General features: G+C 40.8%; 1 protein-coding gene across 2 annotated transcripts in view; it reads right to left on the bottom strand.

Annotated features, from left to right (window-relative positions):
* The window catches only part of kdm4b (lysine (K)-specific demethylase 4B), a 499,010-nt gene that overhangs the window by 266,781 nt on the left and 206,175 nt on the right, over positions 1 to 26,054 (bottom strand). For both annotated transcript variants that reach the window (XM_072593817.1, XM_072593816.1), the window contains one exon: positions 24,721 to 24,824. In XM_072593817.1, coding sequence (XP_072449918.1) covers positions 24,721 to 24,824 — 104 coding nt within the window. The remainder of the gene's footprint in view (positions 1 to 24,720; positions 24,825 to 26,054) is intronic.

Genomic DNA, 26,054 nt, shown 5'->3' with positions numbered 1-26,054 from the left:
CGGACCCAATATACAATGGCTACGTCAGACTTGGGCATTCTATAACAAGTAGAACAGAGGAACCACGATTATCCAGCATTTGATTAACCGAATTTCGGATTATCCGAACAAGCTCGCAAGTTCCCTATGCTTGGTTAACTATGTTATCCGGCATTTGATTTAACAGAACAAAATACTCCCCGCCCGTGTCCTTCGGATAATCAAGGTTCCTCTTTACAGGCTTAGGCCCCTCACAAATGGTTACATTCTGTATGGTCATCTACTCTAATATCTCCAGTGAAAAGACACTGCGGCCCACTATCCCTCCTTTTTCTCTGCAAACCTGCAAATCTTTCCATCTCAAAAAATTATTCAAATTGGTTTTGAAGGTTCGAGTTGTCCTTGCTTCCACCATCCTCCTTAGACAGTGTATTTCAGATGCTTACCAGTCGCTACATAGATGATTTTCTCCTTGTGTAATTTAAAAGTTTATTATATGTTCTATTTTAGGATTTATTTGAAATGGAGTATTTGTAAAATGATAACATTGAAGAACAGGTTAAAAATGTATTTTGCAGCTTGTGTTAAGATCTTTTGATATGTAGCTTTGATTTTTTTTCTCTTGCATATTAATCTTACTTTCGACTGTTAAAGAACATCTGTAGCCTCATTTAAATGCTTCAGTGACGAACCCTACCACAGTAACCAAATAAAAATAGAGGATCAATCAAGCCAATGTCATGCTGACTTGTCCAGTATTACCATTGGCTGAGATAATAATAAGTGTCACTACTGCTTCTTTTGCCATTATTTTAAATCTGTGGCCTGTGTTTCCCAATTTTTCTGCCAAAGGGAAAAGTTTCTCTATCTACCCCATTAGCATTCCTCAATATTCCTACATGTCACTCAATCTTTTCTTCTCCAGTGTGTTATCCAGGTAACGTAGCCCTGGAGTCATTCTTGAAAACCTTTTCTGTCACTCTAACGTCTTTACATTATTTCTAAAGTGTGCTGCCCAGCACTCGAAATAATACTCGAGATGAGATGGCAATGTTTTATACAGGCCTATCATAACTACCACACTTTTCTACTTTACACACCTATTTATGAAGGATTAACTATTTTCTCAATCTATTCTTCAGTGATTTGTGTGTAGATAACCCCAGATACCTCGGCTCTGGCACAGCCTTCAGTCTTGCACGTTTTATTTTGTTCTTTGGACCAAGATGATCATTTTATACCTCCCTATATTAACTTTAATCAGCTGTTTGCCCATCCATTCCACAAACCTGTTGATGTTCATAGAATTATTATGAACTGCAATAAATTTTCAAAGATTTGTTTCATCTGCAAATTTTAAAATTGCGACGGTACAACCAAGTTATTTGGGAAAGGCTGGTGGCTGAACCCTAACCTCTGGGAACCCTGCTACATACCTTCCTCCAGTTGTGAAAATAACTGTTCATCACTCAGTTTCATGGAACTCAGCAAATTACATATCTGTTTACTAGCCCGATTCCACATATTTAACTCTCTGTCAAGCCTGCTGTAACTCTATGCAAGCGACAACCAATTACACTTATCAACCCAATGTTAACTAAAGACTCATACAAGTCAAATGTGATATGCAGTTAACAAACCCATGTCGGCTTTCCTTCATTAATTCACATTTGTCCATTTGATGATCATTTTTAAGAGCTTTCCCTCACAGAGGTTAAATTGACCAACTTGTAGTTGCTGGGTTTAATCTTGTATGTTTTGAACAAGAGTTTGCAATGCTTCAGTCTTCTCGCACCAGCCTCACATCGAAGGAGGGTGGCATCATTATGATTAGAGTCTCCATACTTCTACTCTTTGTTTTCTCTGTATCTTTGGATGCATTTCATTCCGTTCTGGTAACATATTAGCTTTAAATAGAGCCAACTTTCTAATACCCCTTTGTTACCAATTTTTATTCCATACAATATCTGAACTATCTCCTCCTACTGTTCAGTCTGGTTCTCGATTGTAATAGCCAACTGTCATTTGCAGCTTTTCTTCTGCTCTATAAGCCAAAGTGCTGGAGAAACCCATCAGATCTGGCAGCTTTTTTGGAAAACTAGTGTTTATTCTGTGGAGACACAAATATTATTGGTTTTTCTTTCCCTAAATGCTGCCAGACCTTGTTAGTTTCTCCAGTACTGTTTTTATTTCAGACGGCCAGCATCTAAAGTATTTTGTTTTTAGTGCATCTGCTCGATCTTGCTCTCTGTTACTTATATTACCTAAGCAGTCTGGGGTTGCTTGCCATATTATTTTTCTGTGGTGACAACATACCTGACTACCTTCAATTCTACTTTGCCTTCCAATCTTTGATTCCAATTTACCTAAGCCAGATCTGTTCTCATTATTGAAGTTGAATTTTGTTTTTTTTTAAAACTGTGGATTACTCTTTTTCCATGGCCAAAATATACCTAATGATGCTGTGATCTCAGGTTTCTAAATCACACCTAATTTCCATGTATTCCTCTATAGTTTGTCTACAAGTTAACATATAGAATATAACCAGGAGTACAATTATGTTTTTATTAGTTCTTAGTTCTAAATCAAATAAATGCTGTCATTCACCTCTCTAGACCATCCACTCTCCTTTCATTCCTCTCATCTTTCTTGAACATACTGTATGCTGAAATATTTAATATCAAGAACTGCCCTTTCAAGAACATGAGGAATTGGAACAGGAGTAGACCATTTGGCCTCTCAATCCTGCTCAGTCACTCAACAGGATCATGACTGCTCTGGCATTCCTGCCCTTTTCCCTGTAAACCTCAAATCCTCGACTGATCAAGAACCTATCTTAGCCTTGCTATACACAGAGGAACCTTGATTATCCAGCATTTGATTATCCAAATTTCAGATTATCCGGCTAGATCACAAAGTCCCCATGCTTGGCTAAACTATTATCTGGCATTCGATTATCCCACACAATATTCCCCACCCGCAGTCAGATAATCAAGGTTCCTCTGTACAGAAGGACTCTACCCACACAGTACTCCAAAGGAACTCCAAAGATACTCAACCCTCAGACGAAATTCCTCCACATCTGTGTCTTAAATTGGCACCTGGTTATTCTAACCCTATTGCCCTCTGGTCCTAGAAACATCCACTCCAAATTTATCCTGTCAAGCTCCTTAAGAATCCTATATGGTGCCAAAAAACATTTGGCAATGAATATGATCTTGGGAACATCATCCACATTTGGATAGCAAAATAACATTAATTTTCAAATTTTCATCCTTATTCTCAAATTCCATCAAAGGAAGAGTAAATGGTGTCTCTGCAATCTCTTCTAGGTTGACAAGCCTTAGATATTGCCACTCCTTTAGTTCTGACTTTTTGTGAATCCTAATTATAACTGTTCTGCAGAGTGCCCATGTCTTTAGGTGCCCAAGTCCCAAGCTCTGGAATTCAGTCATCATTATTCCTCTCCATGTCCCTACTTTGCTTTTCCCCATTTAAAGCAAACATCTTTGAGCAAGGTTTTGCTTATCTGACCTTAACTGGCTTAGCATCATATTTTGCTAACAGTGTTATTGCGAAGCACTTTGGGAAATTTTGTTACATTAAGGGCACTACATAAATATAAACTGTTGTTGTTTACAAAACTTTAACATCATTGCACTCATCTTTAATGCAGTACTTAGAAAGTCAATGAATTATTCTGCATCAGCAACTCCTGGTTTCTGTGCGGTTTGTCTTTGCCTCAAGTATATATCTTGTATGCTGTCACTGCCAATGGGCACAAATATTGAGTGAGGAAATTCTGTGTGTGATGGATAATAAACTGAAAAGCAATGACTGCCAAGTAGAACTAAGCAGAGAGCTTAGAATTTACTAACTTAGGCTGTTTCCTACAAATGAGAGAGCAAATCAATAACTGAATTTCAGAAATACATGTTTTAATAATTAAATGCCTGGTATTGATTCAAGTCCAGCAAAAAGTAAATACTATTAGAGAGATTTATTAATATAAACCACCCACCCCCCATTTTAAGACTGCATCGAACTTAAATTAAAGGTGAACTACCATCATTCAAATAGAATGATTCCGCCACATTACAGGTCTAGCCTGTTCATTAGAAATAAAAACTGCTTTTATGGAACATTATAGGGAGCCAGGACCAATATTATTACCTCTTCGATTGATAGAAGCTCGTGTTTTAAGATGTGAATCTGTACAGTCCTCATGGATCAAATATGCAACACTAGTTTCACTTGATTTGTCTGTCCATAAATTTGTTTTTATCCTTTATACTAACAAATCAGAATTTAATCGATTTACAAACCCAAACTATAACTTTAGTTTGCAGCTAGCAATCTGGAGGCATTAAAATACATGCACTGCTATAATCCCTTCTCTTTCCACCAGCCAAACCGGTCAGGTTTAAATTACAAAGAAACTCTGGCCAATGAAGTTTCAGTCTTTAAGAAATTAGAGGGTTTAAACTAGATTCACCAACACAGCCAACACTTTTAAAAAGTGCTGGGCTCAGCAGGTCTGGCAGCATCAATGAAGAGAGAAACAGTATTAATATTTCAATTCCAGTATGCTTCTTGTTTGGAACTTTGGAAATTTTTTTTTCCAATTCATGCATTATAGCTACATGTCACCCAAAGGAGTAGGAGATTAAATCTTACCGTGGTAAGTCGATCTAAAACTATTATAAATGATCGTCATAAAACTTTTGTCTTCAGCCAAATGTTAAGCCTACATTAAGCAGGCTGAAAAAGTATTTCAGTCTTGATTTGGTTTATTATTGTGACGTGCACCCAAGTACAGTGGACAGTTTTGTTTTGTATGCATTACAGGCAAATCATAAAATATGAAAGCATACAGATCACAGGGTGATAGAACAGAATGAGACATACAAAGTTACAGTTGCATAGGAGGTGTACAAACACAAGATTAACATTAGATTTGAAATCTGAGTCGTCCATTCAGTAGTCTAATAACAGAGGGGAGAAAGCGGTTCTTGAATTGGTTGGTATGTTGTGTGTTTAAGTTTTTGCATCTTCTGTCTGAGAGGTTGGATCAGGGTGGGAGGGATCTGTGACGACGTTGGCTACATTTCCACAAGAAATGTAGATGGAGTCAAAGATGGAAGATTGGCATGTGTGTTCTGGCCTGTGTGATTTCTTACAGTCTTGGGCAGAGCAGTTGCTGTACCAAGCCATGATGCACCCAGAAAGAATGCCTTCACTGTCATATCTGTAAATGTTGGTGAGGATCCTTATGGGCATACTAAAATTCCTTAGCCTCCTGAGGTAGAAGAGGTGCTTTTGTACCTTAAAATCCGCAGATATTTTATTTCTCTACTCGTCCCAGTACCGTTCTCTTTTACCTTGCACTAATATTCACTTCATTTTTATCTCCCTCCTTCAACTCTATCTCAGACTTATCCACGTTTTTCTTAGCTCTGCAGATGTTAATCTTCTCTCTAGTTTCTTCCAATTCTGACGAAAGGTATTCAACCTAGTTTCTCCCTCCACAGGCCACCTGACCCTAGTTGTTCCAGGATTTTCTAATTACAGTATAGTAGATTTCCTTGTTGTGATTTTGAGTGCCACTGATATGATGTTAGTCTTAACTTGATCAGTTAACTGATTTGATTCATCACATGTACCAAGAGACAGTGAAAAGTATTGCTTTCCATGCTAATCAGACAAATGATTCCTTACAGAGTACATCAAGGGAACAGAATAGAATGCAAAATGTAGTGTTACAGCAATAAAGAAGATGCACATAAAGATCAACTCTAATGAAAGGTCTATTCACAAGTCTGATAATGGAGGGGGGAATCTTTTGTTATGCGATTCCAAACTTTTATATCTTCTCCCCAGGGTGGGAGGGGTCTTTGATTATGTTGGTGGCTTTCGTAAGAGTGCAGGAGGTGCAGATGTAGGAAATGGAAGGAAGGCTGGTTTTCGTAATGGATTGGACTGCATTCACAACTCTAATTTCTTGTTGTCTGGGGAAGAGCAGTTGTCATATGAAGCTGTGATTCATCTGGGTAGAATGTATTCTATGGTGCATCCATAAAAGTGGGTAAGTGTCATTATGGACAAGCCAATTTTCTTTTAGCCTACTGGAGGAAGGAGAGGCCTCTGTGAGCTTTCTTGACTGTAGCACCAAGGTAGATGGACCAGGATAGACAGTTATTGAAGGTAGATGGACCAGGATAGACAGTTGTTGAAGGTAGATGGACCAGGATAGACAGTTGTTGAAGGTAGATGGACCAGGATAGACAGTTGTTGAAGGTAGATGGACCAGGATAGACAGTTGTTGAAGGTAGATGGACCAGGATAGACAGTTGTTGATATTTACTCCTAGGAACTGGAAGCTCTCGAACACCTCCATTTCAGCACCATTGATACACAAAAGGGTGTGTTCTCCCCTCTGCTTCCTGAAGTCAATGACCAGCTCCTTCCTTTTGCGGATAATGGAAGAGCAATTGTTGTCTTACACCATACTGCTAAGTTCTCTATCTCCTTTCTGTACTCTGTCTTATTGCTGTTTGAGATCCAATCCATTAAGGTGTAATTTGGCCACACAGTCATAACAAGTACAGTAAAGGGCTGAGTTCACAGCCTTGTAGGCATCGGTGTTGAGAATTATTGTGGAGTAGGTGCTGTCACTTACCCTTACTGATTGATGCCTGTGGTTCAGGAAGTCAAGAATCCAGTTGTTGGGAGGGGGGAGAAGCAGAGTCCTAGCTCGGAATTTGGTTGGGGATTATGGTGTTTATGGTGGAGCTAAAACCAATAACAGGAGTTTACGGGAGTTAATAGGTGTCCTTGTTATCCAGAGATTCCTGGGATAAGTGTAGAACCAGGGAGATGGGCATTTGCCATGGACTTATTGCAATGGTAGGCAAATTGTAATGGATCAAGGCAATCTGAGAGCTGGAGCTGCTGTATGGTATTACTAATCTCTTGAAGCATTTCATAGTAATGGATGTCAGAGCTACTAGGTGGATGTCGTTACAACACGTTGGTTGATTTTTGTTTCCCACTGGGATGATAGTGGTCTTCTTGAAGCAGGTGGGAACCTCATATCAGAGTAAAGAGAGGTTAAAGACATCTGTGAATACTCCGAGCAGCTGGTCCATACAGGATGTGAGCGTATGGCCGGGAACTCCATCTGAGCCAATTTTTACGGGTGCACCCTCAAGAAAGTCCATCTAACGTCTGCAAAGTGACTGTGGGTACAGGTGCACTCAAGGCCAATGGGCCAAGTGGCATCATTTCACTAACCTTCTATTCAAAACGAGCATAAGACTCACTATGAGCAAAAAGAGCATATCAGCAAAAGATGCACTGTAGTCAGCAATTCTGCTCGACTTCACTTTGTAGCTCATTATATAATGCAAGCCTTGCCACAGTAGATATGTGTGCTCATGTGGTTAGTCTAGGACTCTAGTTTGGCCCAGCATTGTCCAAAAGGCTTAAGTTAGTATTTTGCCCCAAAGGTCACACTTTGCCAAGTTGCTGCCACAGCAAAGTGATCTACAATGAAGAGACAGCAAAAATCTACCACAACTGAATGGATGGGAGGAGGAGGGTGGGAGAGGGAGGTAAAAGGACAGACAAGGCACAAACAACAGGAGAAAGGGCATATGAGGGAGGGGATTAGAAGAGGGGGTATTTGTAGCCAGAGTTGGTGCAAATGCGAAAGAGGATTGAAAGATGTCACCAGAAAACAAGGTAGGTCAGTGAAAGGGAGAGCCAGTGAATCACTGGGGGTATTGAGTGAATGCAAAGAGCCAGAAAAAGGATAAGGGTGGACAGAAAGCAAAAAATATGTGCCAACACAAATTGAAGACAGTTTATACTTAAGATGCTGAAACTGTTAGCTTTGCATGTGCGTTTTGTGGCATAGTTTCTCTCAACTGTCACCTTAGTGTTAATTTTATTTTCAAGAGTTTAATCTGCAAGCTCTAAAAAGAAATGTTTGGCTCAGGATTTTAAATGTTTAGCGGACCTTGCTGTTATCTACAGCTAAGATTATCAGCTGAATAGATAAAACCATGATGTCCAAAGAATTTCAGTCTTTTAAAAACCACTTTGCTTGCACAGTTCCTTGGCAGGTTAAAACCTTAGATATTTGCACTTTATATGATACAAGCTTTTAAAATACCAACTTAATAACTAATTTCATGTTTCATATCCTAAAAATCTAAGGGCAATTACATTGGAGTAAATCGTTTAATTTTTGATAAGTATCACTAAGTGACATACATCAAAATACGAACAAAGCTTTGCAATAGCAAGCGCTTTTTATTTTAAAAAACCATCGGGATATTGATGCTAGGGAACACAACAAATCTAAATCAATGATGCAAAACTGGGCTCATATTGAACTAGCAGCTGGTTCTTCCATACCAGAGTACTTTTATTCCACTGTAGTTCATGGAATGACAGTTCAAACTATTGTTGGAGATTTGGTTCACATATATTTGTGGTGGCACAGTGATTAACACTGCAACCTCACAGCGACAGGGACCCGGGTTCGTTCCAGCTTCCAAACTCTGTGTGGAGTTTGCACATTCTCCCTGCATCCGCATGGGTTTCCTCTGGTTTCCTCCCACAGTCCAAAGATGTGCAGGTTAGGTGAATTGGCCATGCTAAATTGCCCAGTGTTCAGTGTTATGAAGTTGAAGGCAAGTACCTTTGAGAGAGAATGAATGCTATTCTGAACTGAGAGCTTACAAACACCTGCATATATATGACTAGATGGTAGTCCCAGAGTGTAGTGGAAAATTGAAAATATGTAACATTTGGCTGAGAAATGGATACCTGAGTTGGTTACTGTTTTGACAACAACTCTAATTTAATGAGTTTAAATTATGCCCCAGGATACCAAAACCCAATAGAGTTTGAATTTATTGTTTTGCCAACATCAAACCAATGAGACAACCCAATATTGGGGATATAAAATTGTGGACATTTTGAAAATTGCAAAGACAGCAACTGCCATCAAGACAGACCCAAGAAATTAGTAAACACTCTCTACCAAAAGGTACCTTTTCACATGAAACATATTTGCAATAATATAAGACCTAGGGGATCTTCAACTGGAAGAAAAAAGCCAAAGTCAACAGCAGGTGTGGGGTTTTGAAATTAAGTTGCGATAATTTTAAGGAGTGTTTTATTGGAACAGCATATTGTTATAGAGTTGGAGGCAGGTAATAAGCAGTTAAGAAAAGGGGGGGCTTAGAGTTGTGAATACTTGCTGTTTAATATTCACTTAGAGTTTTTAAAAAAATTGATGTTATTTTCTTTAAATAGTGGAATTTGGGAGTTCTGTCACTTATTTTAACAGATTACCAGGCTTTTCTGTGTGTTTGGTTTAATTTACAGAAGGGTTCACCACTGTCATAACATCAGGGATATGTAGATTAGTTGCATTAGTCAGGGGAAATATAAGAGTAATAGCATTGGGGAATGGGTCTGGATGGGTTACTGTTCAGAGAGGTGGTGCAGACTTGTGGGGCCAAATGGCCTGTTTCCACACTCTAGGAATTCTATGAATCTAAGATATTTGCTATGTTTTATGTAGTAAGTTACACATTTGGTGAGAAATGATAAATCTTAACATTTTACAAGTTAATGGAAAGTAATATGATGCAGTATTTTGAAGGCTGTTGCTTCTCCATGAGACTATTGAATTCCATTGAGGCAGACCAATTTCACTCCACTTACTCGATGCTCAATGACATGCTTCAACCAAAAGCTCACAACACCATACTATACCAAAATGGCATCTATATTACAATACTAGCTAACCTCTGAGCAGGATTGCCAATTTAATGCAACGTTAAATTGCAAAGAAAAACACTTTTAGAAATGGGTAATTTCAGTAAAAATGTTAAAATGACTCTTGGGCTGCTCCATATCATCACTCTCAGAAGAGGAAGCCTCTTCTACACACACACACACACACACACACACACACACACACACACACAAATCAGAACCCAAAAATCTGGATCCTATTATTAGGCAACCTTCAGCACTAGAACCCTTCCAAAACCGGCCGCTTGTCTAGCAATTACATTCCATTCATCATTTTCTAACCTTTCTATTAAAAAAAGTTTTTCTCCCAAATAACTTGACTTTTTCTAAGTAGCAGTTAATCCCCAGTTCTACTGATGTTTACAATAGAAAAAGTCACATGGTAAATCTTTTGCACCCCAAAAAATGCCCAAGTCTTCCATTTTCCAATTCTTCTAATCCACAAATATATTATACACATACACACCAATCACCTTTTTTTGTCAGTAATCACCATGAGCTGCACCCAAGTTGCATGGTTTGACATTAGAGTGTCATGGAGTCAACCAGACCCTTTGGTCCAACTCATTCAAGCTAACTAGGTTTCCTAGACTGAATTAGCCTCCTTTGCTGGTGCTTGGCCCAAATTTCTGTAAACCTTTCCTATCCACGTACCTGTCCAAATGTCTTTTGAAGGTTCTAACTGAACACATCTCTATCACTTAGTCTAGCAGCCTATTCAATACATGCACCACCCACTATATGAAAAAGGTGACCCTCAGGTTCCTTTTTAAATCTTTCCCCTCTTACCTTAAACCTACATTGTCTAATTTTGGACTCCCCTACTATGGGGAAAAGACTTCACCTTTTCCCATCCTCAACATCCCTTTGATTTTATTAACCTCCATAAGATCACCCCTCAACCTCCTACGCTCGGGTGAAAAACTTCCGAGTCTAACCACCCCCTCCTTATAACTCAAATCTTCCAGTCTTAGTAACATCCTTGGAAAACATTTTTGCACCCTTTGCACGTTAATAATATCCTTCCTATAGCATGGTGAACAGGACTATATTCAGTATTTCAAATGTGGCCTTACCAATGTCTTGTAGAGCCATAACAGGATAGGCCACTTCCCGTACTCAAGGCTCAGATTGATGCAGGCAAGCTTGCCAAATATTTTCTTCTTCACCCTGTCTACCTGCAACACTCTTTCAAGGAACTATGGATCTGTACCCAGAGGTCTTTCTCTCTGACAACTTCCCCAGGGCTCTACCATTAAGCGTGCACATCCTGCCCCAGTTTGCCTTATCAAATGCAACGCTAGAAGGTTCACTAGATTGATCCCAGAAATAGAGAAAGTGAGGACTGCAGATGCTGGAGATCAGAGCAGAGTGTGTGGTGCTGGAAAAGCACAGCCGGTCAGGCAGCAACCAAGGAGCAAGAGAAACTATATTTTAGGCGTAAGCCCTTAATCAGAAATGGGCTCATCTTGTGGGGCATTCTAAGATGAGAGATCATAGTCTTAGAATATAATGAAATGTGAGTGGAAGAGCACTTTGGGATCAGGGATCATACTTCCATATACTTAGATTTAGATTAGATTACCTACAGTCTGGAAACAGGCCTGACGGTCCAACAAGTCCACACCGACCCTCCGAAGAGAAACCCACCCCCCTATATTTACCTCTGACTAATCCACCTAACACTATGGGCGATTTAGCATGGCCAATTCACCTAACCTGCACATCTTTGGACTATGAGAGGAAACCAGAGAACCCCGCAGACACAGGGAGAATGTGCAAACTCCACACAGACAGTTGCCCGAGGTGGGAACTGAACCTGGGTCCCTGGTACTGTGAGGCAGCAGTGCTTACCATTGAGCCACCATGCCGTAACTACTTAAAATAATTAGAAAAAGGATAGGTCTGGTCCACAAGTTAAAGTTTTAAACTGGGGCAAGGCCAATTTTGATGGTGTGAGAAGGGAACTTTCAGAATTGCTGTGAAGGTTCCAGTTCCCAGATCTGCCTTCAGTTGCTCTTTTATCACAGAAACAATTGAGGTGTTATAATTAACTCCAATCCTCGGAGAACAACATCAGCGTTGGATATCACAAATGGCAACTTCAACTTCACTGACTGACCATGAATCATACAGGATTGGGGTGATTGTCAGTTTCACATCCAAGACAAAATCTCTCTCCATTGACTTCAATCGAGAGTATTATTGGACAGAGTGCACAACTAATGGTTCACTAATCCTGTGAATTTGCCAATAAGCCAATTAGGTTGAAATTTCACCTTGGTGAATCAACAGTCCAAGAAAGAGTATAGAAGATAGTTATGCAACACAACCAACTCAAGTCGGATTTAGATTTCCTATTTGTCAGAGCAGGGTCTTTTTTAGTGGAGAGAAAAAAAAAATGTTACTAGGAATCTTCTTGCATGTCTTGGTCCAAAGGCTGCCTGTATTAGAGACAGTCCACATAAGGTTCATTAGGTTGGTCTGAGGCACGGAGGACTTTTCCTATGAGGTGAGCAGGTTGAGCTTGTATTCATCAGCATTTAAGTGAATGAGAGGACACATTACTGAAACATATAATGATGCTTAAGTAGCTTGACAGCATCAATGCAGAGAGGTTGCTTCCCTTTGTGGGAGAATCTACAATCAGAAGACATAATCTCAGAGTAAGCAGTCGTCCATTTAAGATACAAGCAAGGAGGACTGGTTTTCTTTCAGAGGGTGGTGATTCAGTAGAATATGTTACCAGAAAGGGCTGACACAAGGCTCAGTCAACAACTATATTCAAGGCCAAGATAGACAGTCAATAAGGGGAATCAAAAGTTTGAGGATAAAGTATGAAAATGGAGTTGAGGATTATCAGATCTGTCATAATCTAGCTGAATGGTGAAATGTACTTGATGGGCCAAATGTCCCACATATTAGGGTTATGATTTTATTTTCCTAAATATTTCCTTCTAAAGTCCTGGTACTTTATGGTCTGGTGTTGTTCAGCAATTATGTTCTTCAGAGCTCTCAATTAGACCACAGCAGGAAAAAAACATAAGAATTACAATCACAGTGATGCAAAATAAGCTAGTAATAAATCTAAGGCAGTGAACTTCAACAGCACGTTTACAATGAGGTACACTCCCAAATACAATGAAGGAAGATTTGGTTCATCAATAGCCAATAAGTCTTGCATTTTATAGAACAATGCGAAGTCATCTGTATTCATTCAGCAATGTAAATTGTGTCAGATGAAAGAGATTGGGTCTCACTTGCCCACAGTGAAGAAATATTGGTTCTCACAAACTTTTCTACTTCTTATCTCCAATTACAGCTGTGATAGTATGGGAAGTGCGACACAACAACCAAGCATACCTACCAGAAGAAAACAAAGGTGGAAAATGACCAGGAAAAATTACAAGTAGACAATTTTGAAGCCGTTCTTTTACATTTGTTACTGAGCTTTCGGGAAAGAAAACCCTTCCGTCAGTTATTTTATTTACTTTACTAAAAACAAAATCCCTCATCACAACTGCACAGCATTCTACTATTGAGGTGATAACTTTAAAAACTGAAGCAGCTAGTATAAGATGCCTGTAAAAAGTGCTTCTTTGCACAATCCCAGGAAGCAGTTGATATACTTATTTCCATGTTTAACAATAACATGTAACACAAAAATGTGCAGTAAGGGAAAGAAAGAAAACAAAATAGCCTCCAAAGAGATTTCAGCTCGCAAAGAGACAATTGGATAATATCCAATACAACCTGTTTGTTGGGAAATGCAATCATACATCATTATATTACCATCATCCAAGGTCTTACATGCTCACCGCAGTGTCTCATCCATTATATAGTTTTAACATATAGTGATTATCAATAACATTTTTGCAATGAGAATCTTGGACAAAAAACAAGACTTGATGCACTGCAACCTTGGCAGTTAATCGCTGGGTTACTGGTTATAGTTTCACACAGTCCTGGCAAAAGTAATTTGCCCTCATCTACACAATTCTTTCCTAAAATAGACTAAGGCAGGGGTGGGGAACCTGCAGCCTTTTGAATGAATCCAAATTTTGCAGAACAAATCTTTTATTTTTTATTAATATGTTTTATTCGTCCTTTATCATTTTTATTTTAATCTTAAAATGAATGTAATTAAAATACCTGAGCGCAAAAGAAAATTCAACAAAATAATGCTCACAGACTGACGACCACAATTTTAAAAAATGTGAATTTTGAAGAATATATAATTGAAGTTCCTTGGATGCGGCCTTATTAGATTACAACAAACATAATGCGGCCGCCCAACATGAAAAAGGTTCTCCACCTCTGGACTCAGGGTTTCTTGTTTTATTCAATCAATACTGATTGTTCACTGTGTATTACTATCATAATTATCAGGCAGCCAATACCAGCCCTAGCAAAACAAAAAAAATGGCATTAATAAATCACATTTTTAAGGAAAGGTAATTATCTCAGTTTGCTAGAATTACAAATAATCTTTTTCTCATGAATTATTGCAGGGGAAACACCTCCACCTACTGTATTAAAACCCTCAGCAAACTCAGTCTAAAGCAAATTTATTACAAGAACACTTCTCAATTCATAAATGTTGCTTCATGTGTTTTTTTCCATCTGAATGGATACAGCTTCCAAATCTTAATGACTTCGCCAAAAAGTGCCATTGTTTTAAATTAAAACAAAATGTTACACTCAAAGCCAATTATTGCCTATGCGCCCCTGGGAGATCCAATGCTCCGCTGCTGCAGTTGATTCCATTTGGACAAACTGGAAGTCACACTTTAGTGTCAAAGAGTCCTTGAATTTCTGTTACATGTCACTGAATTCTGCAGCCCACCTCCTTTGCCTCAATGTCAAAATAAATTTATGATGACAGAATCAACTTAATTGTTCACAAATTATTGTGAATCATTCAAGTGCAGCAAGACAACATTTAAGCAAAAAGAAAGGAGTTAAACTTCCTTTGCCCTCTTCTGCTAGCTTATAAAATTGCATTTGTGACTTATTCATCAAAATTTCCCAGCCACAAACCCAACCAAAATCCTCTGTGAACAGTCAGTAGAATGTTTGAAAGACCTTCCTTGTTAGAGAAGTACTCTCACGAACAATGTAGACCCGAATATTTTACATATGGTCTTTTAAAAGAAAACAAAGTCATTACAGAATACTTACAATATATTTACTTGGATGTTAGCAAAGGAATGCATGTGTCATCCTTTGTCAGATCTCTGGCGAAAGAAGCAATTACATCCAAGATGACATCACAGCAGCAATACCACACAAAACTTTATTAGCTACTGCTATGGTTCATTGTTCTACAGGCTGGCGAGTTGCTGCTCATGGTGAAGGCTGCTCTCAGTATTCTCTTTCAGCATAGGAACCTACAGGGCTTGTTTGGTCTGGTGTGGTAAATGAAAAATGTGGTCCATGCCAACCAGATTTCCCAAACTAAACTAATCCTAAATCCCTTTGAACTTTTCAGATTCATGTACCTGTCCAAATGTCCTTCAAGTGTTATAATTGTACCTGCATCTACCACTTCCTTTGGCAGTTAATTCTACATACAAACCACCCGCTTTGTGAAAAAGCTACCCCTCAGCTCCCTTTTAAATCTTTCTCTTCCCACCTTAAAAATATGCTCACTAGTTTGGAACTCCCCCACCATAGGGAAAAGACCTTGGTTATTCACCTTATCAATGCCACTCATGATTTTATAAATCTCTATAAAGTCAGCTCTCAACCTCCTACACTCCAATTAAAAAAAGGTCCCAGCCTATCCTGTCTATTTTTATAACTTTCACTCCAGCAACACCCTAGTTAATCTTTTCTGAACCCTCTCCAATTTAATAACACTCTTCCCACAGGAGGGCAAGAACTGTACACAGTACTCAAAAAGTGGCCTCACCAACATCCTGCACAACATGACGTCTCAACTCTTCTACTCTATGGTCTCAGCAATGAAAGCAAACATACTAAACACCTTCTTAACCATCCTGTCTACCTGTAACAACTTTCAAAGAACTATGCACCTGAATCCCTAGGTGTCTCTGTTCAGCAACACCAACCAGAGCCCTATCATTAACAGTACAAGTCTGGACCTGCTGTATTTTACTAAGATGTAATAAACTCCATCTGCCACTCCTCAGCTTATTCGCCCATTTGATCAAGATCGCTTTGTAATCTGAGATAACCTTCTTCACTTTGTCGACTCTACCAACAAAGAGATGGGTGTAAGGACAGGGCTGAGAATATTTCTGAAGCACTGGCATGGACAGTAGAGTCAACAGGACAAAGGAATGGACATTGGGTGAAAAACATGAAAGGTGCCAGAGTCTGAGAAATATTAGTAGGGAGGTGATCACCTGAAATAGAATCAGAGAAATTGAATTCAGGAGAAAAGTACCAAAGAAGGTCCAATGAATAAAGGACATTGGTGGAAACATGAAACAAAACCAATGAACTACTCCAAATCGAGCTGATTGAAGGGAATGGTGCAAAGACAGTCATCACAGCACTGACTGTAGCAAGGTAGCTTACTAAATTTGAAACAAAAACAAATGCAGAAAGGCAGCATCACCAGGACTCCAAGAGGTTCCCACATCAACAATCTCCTTAACAAAGAGACCCTGGAGTGCAGGTTCATAGCTCCTTGAAAGTGGAGTCGCAGGTAGATAGGATAGTGAAGAAGGCGTTTGGTATGAGTTCTTGTATTGGTCAGAGAATTGAGTACAGGAGTTGGGAGGTCATGTTGTTGTACAGGACATTGGTTAGGCCACTTTTGGAAGATTGTGTGCAATTCTGGTCTCCTTCCTAAAAGAAAGATATCGAGAAATTTGAAAGGGTTCAGAAAAGATTAACAAGGATGTTGCCAGGGTTGGAGGATTTGAGCTATGGGGAGAGGCTGAACAGGCTGGGGCTGTTTTCCCTGGAGCGTCAGAGGCTGAGGGGTGACCTTATGAAAGGTTTACAAAATTATGAGGGGCATGGATAGGATAAATAGACAAAGTCTTTTCCCTGGAGTCAGGGAGTCCAAAACTAGAGGGCATAGGTTAGGGTGAGGGGAAAGATATAAGAGAGACCTAAGGGGCAACTTTTTCACGCAGAGAGTGGTACGTATATGGAATGAGCTGCCAGAGGATGTGGTGAAGGCTGGTACAACTGCAACATTTAAAAGGCATTTGGATGGGTATATGAATAGGAAGGGTTTGGAGGGATATGGGCCAGGTGCTGGCAGGGGGACTAGACTGAGTTGGGATATCTGGTCGGCATGGAAGGGTTGGACCGAAGGGTTTGTTTCCACACTCTACATTTCTATGACTCTAAGTGGGGAATGCCCCAATGTTTACACTTAGCAACTACACAAACATCCCTTCCAACAAAATCCCCGCACACAGGCTAGCAGAATGAACTGTGATGTTATTCATTCCTGGACCAGCGCCGACATCTAACAAAGGAATTCCAGCAGAAATGCATCACTGAGCCGAACCAAATCAAGAACAAATGGAGTTCTGGGACCCACAGGAGATGGTTGAGGGAAGCTGAGAGAGAGACTGATGGGTCCTGTCAAGGAATTCCCAAGCGTTGATTATTTTATTCAACTCAGTATTACCAAGATTTGCACCAAATGGACAAAAAATGTGAATGAACGTCTAGATGACAAGGACTATACCCAAAACAAGTGATGGAACCCCAAGATACATACTTTGGCAAAATAATGGAGTTGGGATGACAATTACCCTTTGCAATCAGTTTTTAACTGTAAAGCACTAATGGAAAGGGCAATGGAAGCAGATGCAACACTAATTTTCAGAAGGATTCCCAGAAGTATTGAGCAGAAGCAGAATAATTGGAGTGCACAGGAATTAATTAACAAAGGACAGCTCTTTCAAGAATTAGAAAAAAGTGGACCTCAAGGCCTCTTTCTATGTTGCATCATTTCATGCCTGAATTCAAGATCAGGGTCACAAAATTGTTTGGTGCAAAAGGAGACCACTTGGCCCTTCATGCCTACCACATCAAACACATTTAAGGAATATACAAAAAATATGGAAGTCTGAAATAAAAACAAAAAGTGCAGTATTGATTCAGGTGTCATCTGATCACAGAGAAACTGATTTTCAAATGTCATCTCATCTGGGAGAAGTTAGAAATCTAACCGTTTTGAAGTTGACAATTCTATTTCCCAAAGATATATAAAAGTGCCTTTTTGAGGAACAGGCAGTGAACGCCAGCAAAGATAAATAAATAGAAGCAAATTACTGAAGATGGTGGAATCTGAACTGGATTCAAGAGGATGGATGGTAAATGCAAGCTCTGCTAGCAATACAATTGTCCCAAAAATGAACCGAAAATACAGTACTGTTGGGTGATTCCTCCACCTGTGGTGATGATGCACAACAGCCTGGGGTACCAGTGGTACTAATATGCATTTCTAATTTGTTTCTCTTGTGGTTTAACACAAGAATGGTTCTTGAATGCAGAGCCATAATTGTTATTCTATCCAGAAAGATTGCAATGATGATGAACTGTGAATAAATATTCTCTGACTACACTTCTTGAGATTCAAACGATGCTAGAGAATTGTCTAGTTTTGTATGCAACATGCTGTGGCACTTTTTAAAAGATGCCTATTTTATTGTTAATTTGACATAGAATATTTTCAACATCTTTTGCTCCTAGATTTCCTGAAAAGGATTTCTGGGAAACAATCCCTTGAACTGCATTGCACGCACCACAGTTATTCTGACGCAGTCCATGGTACAAAGGGTCAATGGTAATCTATAAGCATTTAAACAATAAAAAGGGAAAAATTGTTTTTATTTCAGATTTCCAGTATCTGCAAAGTGGAAGGAAAACTCAGCAGATCTGACAGCAGCTGTGGAGAGAGAAACAAGGGTTAACGTTTCAAGTGTGATATGGTGATTCTTCAGAACTGGTTGAGTTCTTAAGGTCATTGCTGCTAGACTGAGCATATGGCAGGTCCTGAGAGAACCAAAAAGAGTGAAAGGCATACTAGACTTCATCTTCATCAATTTGGCTGCCAACGGTAGATCTGTCAATTACAGTATTGGTAAGACTGTATCGCCCAGTTCTTATAAAAGCAAAGTCCCATCTTCACACTGAGAATGCTCCCCATTATGCTGTATGGCACTATCGCCACAGCAACTGAGCCAGACTTTGAAACGATCTAACAAGAATAGGCACCCATGAGATAATGTGGGTCATCAGCAGCAAAATATGCAAATTGCATGGTGTAGCATAAGCCCCACTCAACCATGACCATCAAGGCAGGAGATCAACCGTGGTTCAATGAAGAGTGCAGGCTGGCATGCCAGGGGTAACATCAGGCATGATCTAAACATGAGGGGTATCCGGATGAAGCCACAATACAGGATTACTTGTCTGCCAAAGTAAGCAGTGAAAGATAGAGGTAAACATTTCCACTACTAATAGATCAGTTCTAAGTTCTGCAGCCCTGCTACATCTAATCACAAACAGTGGAGGACAATGAAACAACTCACTGGAGGTGGCAGCTTCACAAACATCCCAATCCTCAGTTTTGGGGAAACCCAACACACCAGAGCAAAAGATAAGACTACAAAGTTCAAAGAACCCTCTGCTCTATCCCCTATCTACATTTTTGAAAATCAGATCACAACGCTGTACTGCTCCTTCTTATTTACAAACAGAAATTGAAGTGTGAGGACCCAATAAGGAAAGTAGTGTAGTTTTGGCCTGATTCAATGGAAGGGCTTCTATGGGACTGCTTAGAGTGGGTTGACTGGTCAATATTCAAAAACTTAGCAAACAACCTAAACATGGATGCCACCATCGTTACAGACTTCATTAGCAAATGTGTGGAAGACTGCGTGCCAAAGTAGTTAATCCAAATGTTCCCTGGAAACTATGGATTAACTGGGAGATCTTATCCTTACTCAAGTAAAAACAATGACCGCAGATGCTGGAAACCAGATTCTGGATTAGTGTTGCTGGAAGAGCACAGCAGTTCAGGCAGCATCCAAGTAGCTTCGAAATCAACGTTTTGGGCAAAAGCCCTTCATCAGGAGTAAAGGCAGTGAGTCTGAAGCGTGGAGAGATAAACTAGAGGAGGGTGGAGGTGGGGAGAAAGTAGCATAGAGTACAATGGGTGAGTGGGGGAGGGGATGAAGGTGATAGGTCAAGGAGGAGAGGGTGGAGTGGATAGGTGGAAAAGAAGATAGGCAGGTAGGACAAGTCCGGACAGGTCATGGGGACAGTTACTGAGCTGGAAGTTTAGAACTAGGGTGAGGTGAGGGAAGGGGACATGAGGAAACTGTTGAAGTCCACATTGATGCCCTGGGGTTGAAGTGTTCCTCCAGCCGTCTGGTGGTGAGGGAGCGGCGGTGAAGGAGGCCCAGGACCTCCATGTCCTCGGCAGAGCGGGAGGGGGAGTTGAAATGTTGGGCCACGGAGCGGTGTGGTTGATTGGTGCGGGTGTCCCAGAGATGTTCCCTAAAGCGCTCTGCTAGGAGGCGCCCAGTCTCCCCAATGTAGAGGAGACCGCATCGGGAGCAACGGATACAATAAATGATATTGGTGGATGTGCAAGTAAAACTTTGATGGATGTGGACGGCTCCTTGAGGGCCTTGGATAGAGGTGAGGGAGGTGGTGTGGGCGCAGGTTTTACAGTTCCTGCGGTGGCAGGGGAAAGTGCCAGGATTGGAGGGTGGGTTGTTTGGGGGCGTGGACCTGACCAGGTAGTCACGGAGAGAACAGGTCTTTGCGGAAGGCGGAAAGGGGTGGGGAGGGAAATATAGCCCTGGTAGTGGGGTCTGTTTGGAGGTGGCAGAAATGTCGGCGGATGATTTGGTTTATGCGAAGGTTGGAAGGGTGGAAGGTGAGCACCAGGGGCGTTCTGTCCTTGTTACGGTTGGAGGGGTGGGGTCTGAGGGCGGAGGTGCGGGATGTAGACGAGATGCGTTGGAGGGCATCTTTAAACCACGTGGGAAGGGAAATTGCGGTCTCTAAAGAAGGAGGCCATCTGGTGTGTTCTGTGGTGGAACTGGTCCTCCTGGGAGCAGATACGGCGGAGGCGGAGGAATTGGATATACGGGATGGCATTTTTGCAAGAGGTAGGGTGGGAAGAGGTGTAAACCAGGTAGCTGTGGGAGTCTGTGGGTTTGCAAAAAATGTCAGTGTCAAGTCAGTCGTCATTTATGGAGATGGAGAGGTCCAGGAAGGGGAGGGAGGTGTCAGAGATGGTCCAGGTAAATTTAATGTCAGGGTGGAATGTGTTGGTGAAGTTGATGAATTGCTCAACTTCCTCGCGGGAGCACGAGGTGGCGCCAATGCAGTCATCAATGTAATGGGGGAAGAGGTGGGGAGTGGTGCCGGTGTAATTACAGAAGATCAACTGTTCTAAACTTCCAGCTCAGTAACTGTCTCCATGACCTGTCCGGACTTGTCCTACCTGCCTATCTTCTTTTCCACCTATCCACTCCACCCTCTCCTCCTTGACCTATCATCTTCATCCCCTCCCCCACTCACCCATTGTACTCTATGCTACTTTCTCCCCACCCCCACCCTCCTCTAGCTTATCTCTCCACGCTTCAGGCTCACTGCCTTTACTCCTGATGAAGGGCTTTTGCCCGAAACGTTGATTTCGAAGCTACTTGGATGCTGCCTGAACTGTTATCCTTACTGAAGTCCAGGTCTGAGGCATTCAACTCAGGCAACCCTGACCTACACAGGAAATCCAGGTACAACCTTCACACAGCCATCAGATGTGCCAAAAGGCAATATCAAACTAAGCTTCAGACCCAGACTAACCACACGGACACCTGTCACTTGTGGTAAAGCATACATGACAGAACAGCTACAACGTGAAGTCAAACAGAATTACAGACAACAATACATCCCTACTCGATGAGCTCAATGCATTCGACATTAGCATGAAACAAAAAGTCAGTGAAACGATATCACCTGTCCCAAAATTCTCAGATGTACTTCTACCCACAGTCACTGCCGCAGACATCAGATCAGCCTACTTGAAAGCGAACCCACAGAAAGCTTCTGTCCTGGATTCAGTACCCAGCCGTGCACTCAGATCCTGTATGGATCAGCTGGCAGCAATATTCACTGACATCTTTAATCTCTCCACACTTCAATCTGAAGTCCCCACCTGCTTCAAGATGGCCACCATTATCCCAGTGCGAAGGAAAAATCATGCTGCATGCCTCAGTGACTACTGCCCCATGGCTCTGACCTCCATTATGATGGAGGAAATTGAGAGGTTAGTCATGGCTCACATCAACTCCAGCTACCTCGGTTGCCTTACTCCTTTGCAATTTGTCTTATGATGCAAAAGGTTCACGGCAGCTGCCATCTCCCTGGCCGTACACTAATCTCAAACATCTGGATAAGGATACCTCCATCAAGTTCCTACTTATTAATTATAGATTCCCCCAACATCATATTTCCAAACAAACTCAGATCTAGGTCTTTCTCTCTCTCTCCTCCTTCTCTAAATGGATCCTCATCATTTTGTCCCACAGACCACCATTGGTAAGAAAAGGCAAGAACACCTCCTCCACCAAAATCCTCAAAACCAGTGCCCTGCAAGGCAGCATGCTCAACCCCCTACTGTATTCCTTATACACACGACTATGGCCAAATTCCAGCCCAACCTCAAGTTTGCTAACACCACCACCGTTGTAGGTCTGGTCTCAAACAACAACGAGACAGAGTACAGGAAAGAGATTGAGTGCTTAGCGACACGGTCGAAAGATAAAAATTTCTCCATTAAGGAAGTATTTGCAACAGTTTTCAGCTAGAAGTGCCCAGTACATGATCCATATTGGCGTCCTCCAGCGATCCCCAGCATCACAGATACCAGTCCTCAGCCAATTCAGACCACTCCATACATTACCAAAAACCAGTTGGAGGCAATGGATACTGAAAAGGCTATGGACCCTGACAACATTCCAGTATTGGTACTGAACACTTGTGCTCCAGAATCTGCTGTACACCAAGCCAAGGTGCTCCAGTTCAGCTGCAATATTAGCATTTACTTGACATGGAAAATTGTCTAGTAATCCTGTGCATAAAATGCAGTACAAATATAATCTGGTCGATTACAGCCCTAATCAATCTATACTCAATCATCAGTAAAACGGTGAAAAATGTCATTAGCAGAATTATCAACAGTACTTGCTCAGCAATAATCTGCTCAGGATGTTCAGTTTGGATTCCACCAGGCCATTCAACTCCTGACCTCAAAAGAAGCTTAGGGGGAGGCAATGGTTTAGTGGTTTTCTTGCTGGCCTCTTAACCCAGCGACCCAAGTAATGTTCTGGGGACCCGGGTTCAAATCCCGCTTCCGCAGATAGTGGAATTTGAATTCAATAAATATCTTGAATCAAAGTCTGTGATGACCAAGAATCCATTGTCGATTGTTGGAAGAACCCATCTGGTTCACTAATGTCCTTCCTCACCTGGTCTGGCCGACATGTGACTCCAGACCCACAGCAATATGGCAGACTCTTAACTGGCTACTGGGATGGGCAATAAAAGCTGGTTATCCAATAACGCCCTCATGATTAAAAAAAAAGCTGAAGGAGGGGTTAGTGTGCCTGCCCTTGATATCAATGCCACATTTGACTTGACCAAATGCTCAGTGAGCCCCTGCCAAAAGAGAGTCAACGTGAATTCAGGGCAGGTGGGATGGAGTCATATCTGGCACAAAGGAAGATGGTTGTATTTGTTGGAGGTCAGTCATCTCAGCTCCAGGACATCTCTGCAGGGGTTCCTCAGGCCCAAACACCTTCAGCTGCTTCATCAATGAGCTTTCTTGCATCGTAAGGTCAGAAAGTGGGAGGAAAATGGCAAAACACTGCTCCTTAGACAGCAGCTTCCAAACCCATGACCATTGACATCTAGAAGAACAAGGGCAGCAGATACATGGGAACAACCAGCATCTGCAAGCTCCCCTCAAAGCCACAAACTGTCCTGATTTGGAAATATATCACCTTCTTCAGTGCTGCTAAATTCTGGAACTTCTCCTGAAACTGCATGGTGGCTCTATCTACACAGATAGACTGCAGTAGCTTAAGGAGGCAGCTCATCAGCACTGTCTCAAAGTCAATCTAGAATGGCAGTAAATGCTGGCCCAGCCATAAAACCCATCTCATGAATGAATGAATAAAAAAAAACAAGAAATGGCCTTGGTGTTGATGTGCCCTGCTAGAAGTAAATTCATAAGGAAAGTAATTTGTGAGCTAAATGCCATCAATGACCTTCTATTAGTTCTTGGGTGGAATTAACAAAACAAAATATTTTAATTACTTGAGGCCTGACTGAATTGGACAACTTTCAGAAAACAGACAGACATTCTACAAAATAATACATCATGAGCTTTCCTACATTCTATGAAAGATTGACTAAATTCAATTTGGGGATCCTTGGTTTACCAGAATTTACGTTGCTGGTTGTGCTAATGTGTCTTTTATGAACAAGCCCCTGGTTGCCTGATGCTTCTATGGCAGGAATATTTGGATATTGTCTTGTTAACTTTAACAATTGTGCTAAATATATCCACTTTCCTGATATATTTTAAGCTTATAAATTGAAATGTCTCTGACAACTGAATCATTTTGTTCATTACATCGTTCTACTTACAAAAATCTATTAAATATGTTACGAATCAAACTGTCACAGAAACAAAGCACTTCTCTGATACAGTAACTCTTTCAACCACATTAAATGCTACATCTTACAAAAACATTAATATGGCATTCGTTTTTTTGCTTATATATCACATATGTAACATATGTTATACATCAATATCTGCATACTGATATAATCGAAGTAACAACAGTTGCCTGGGATGCTAAGTCTAGCCTAACACCACAAATAACCTACCCTATCAAAGGGAATGCTGTACTTCTTCAGTATGGAAGGTGATATAAGAGTCATTTTGTGCCGAAGAAATGCATCACATCCTTGAGAACTGCCTGGGAAGAAGCCTGCAAAAAAGAAAAAAAAACAAAAGAATGGATCATATTTTTGCCAATTCATTACACTATAATATCTAACTACAAAGCTCCAGTATAATCAGTTTTCTTTCTGAAGGCTAGTCATTTGCATTCTGCTATTTCATCTCAGATGCAATAATATATAACAATGCCAATGTTCCTTCCTTTCTCTCAAATGTTTTTCCCCCTCCTCCTGACGTTATTAGAAACAGAAGAACACGAATAGGCTATTCATCCTATCAAGCTTATTCTACCCTTAAGTTACATCATGGCTGATCATCAACCTCAGTGCCACTCTCCCACACTAATGCTCCATTCAATTATATCAGTAGTCTCCACAAATCTATAGACTTGCATCTTGAACATGCTTAATGATTGATTGTTGACAGGTCTCTGGGGTAGAGAGAACTCCAAAGATACACCATGCCTTCATCGGAATCTTAAATGGTCTACTTGCCCTGACATGATGTTTTCTTAGTTTTAAGCAGGGAAAATATCTCCTCTACGTCAACTGTTTCACTCCCTGCAAATATGTTTGCAGCATCAATGACATCATCCTTCATTCTTTGAGACTCTAGTGAATACAGACAGTCTCCTCAATCCTTCCTCAGAACACAATCCAACCAATCCAGGGATTAATGTGGTGAATCTCTACTGCATTCCCTCGATGGCTTACATGTACTTCCTTAGATAAGGAGGCTAAGATTGTACACACTACCCCAGGTGAGTACTGTTACCAAGACAATATTTATCATTCTAACTGGGTGGGGGGACACCATTCACTATCTTCTCTACCAACACCAGCCAAGAATAATTCTTTGTTTTCTCAATGTGTACTCACTCATTCACAAGAGGAAAAAGACTTGTCAGGCTACACTTGGTATTCCTGCTCCTGTCTCATGTTTTATAACAGTTATCTGTTCAGTTAAAATGCTAGATTATCAAAACACAATAATATTCACAGACAGACAGAATTTGCTAGCAAAGCTCAGAGTTAGTGTTTTGTGGCGCGAGACCCTTCCTCAGAACTCAGGATGGGGGAATTCTGAGGAAGGATCACTCGACCCGAAATGTTAACTCTGATTTCTCTCCACAGATGCAGATCTTTTCCAGCAATTTTTGTTTCGATTTACAGCATCAGTTCTTTCGGTTTTTGTACAATAACATTCACATCTGGTTCATCAATGTCCCTCATAGTAACAACAGAAAATGTTGGCTTTC

The sequence above is a fragment of the Chiloscyllium punctatum genome, chromosome 24, assembly GCF_047496795.1.
Source record: "Chiloscyllium punctatum isolate Juve2018m chromosome 24, sChiPun1.3, whole genome shotgun sequence".
Classification (NCBI taxonomy): Eukaryota; Metazoa; Chordata; class Chondrichthyes; order Orectolobiformes; family Hemiscylliidae; genus Chiloscyllium; species Chiloscyllium punctatum.
Note: the sequence above shows the minus strand (reverse complement) of the source record. Positions and strands in the feature narration are given on the sequence as shown.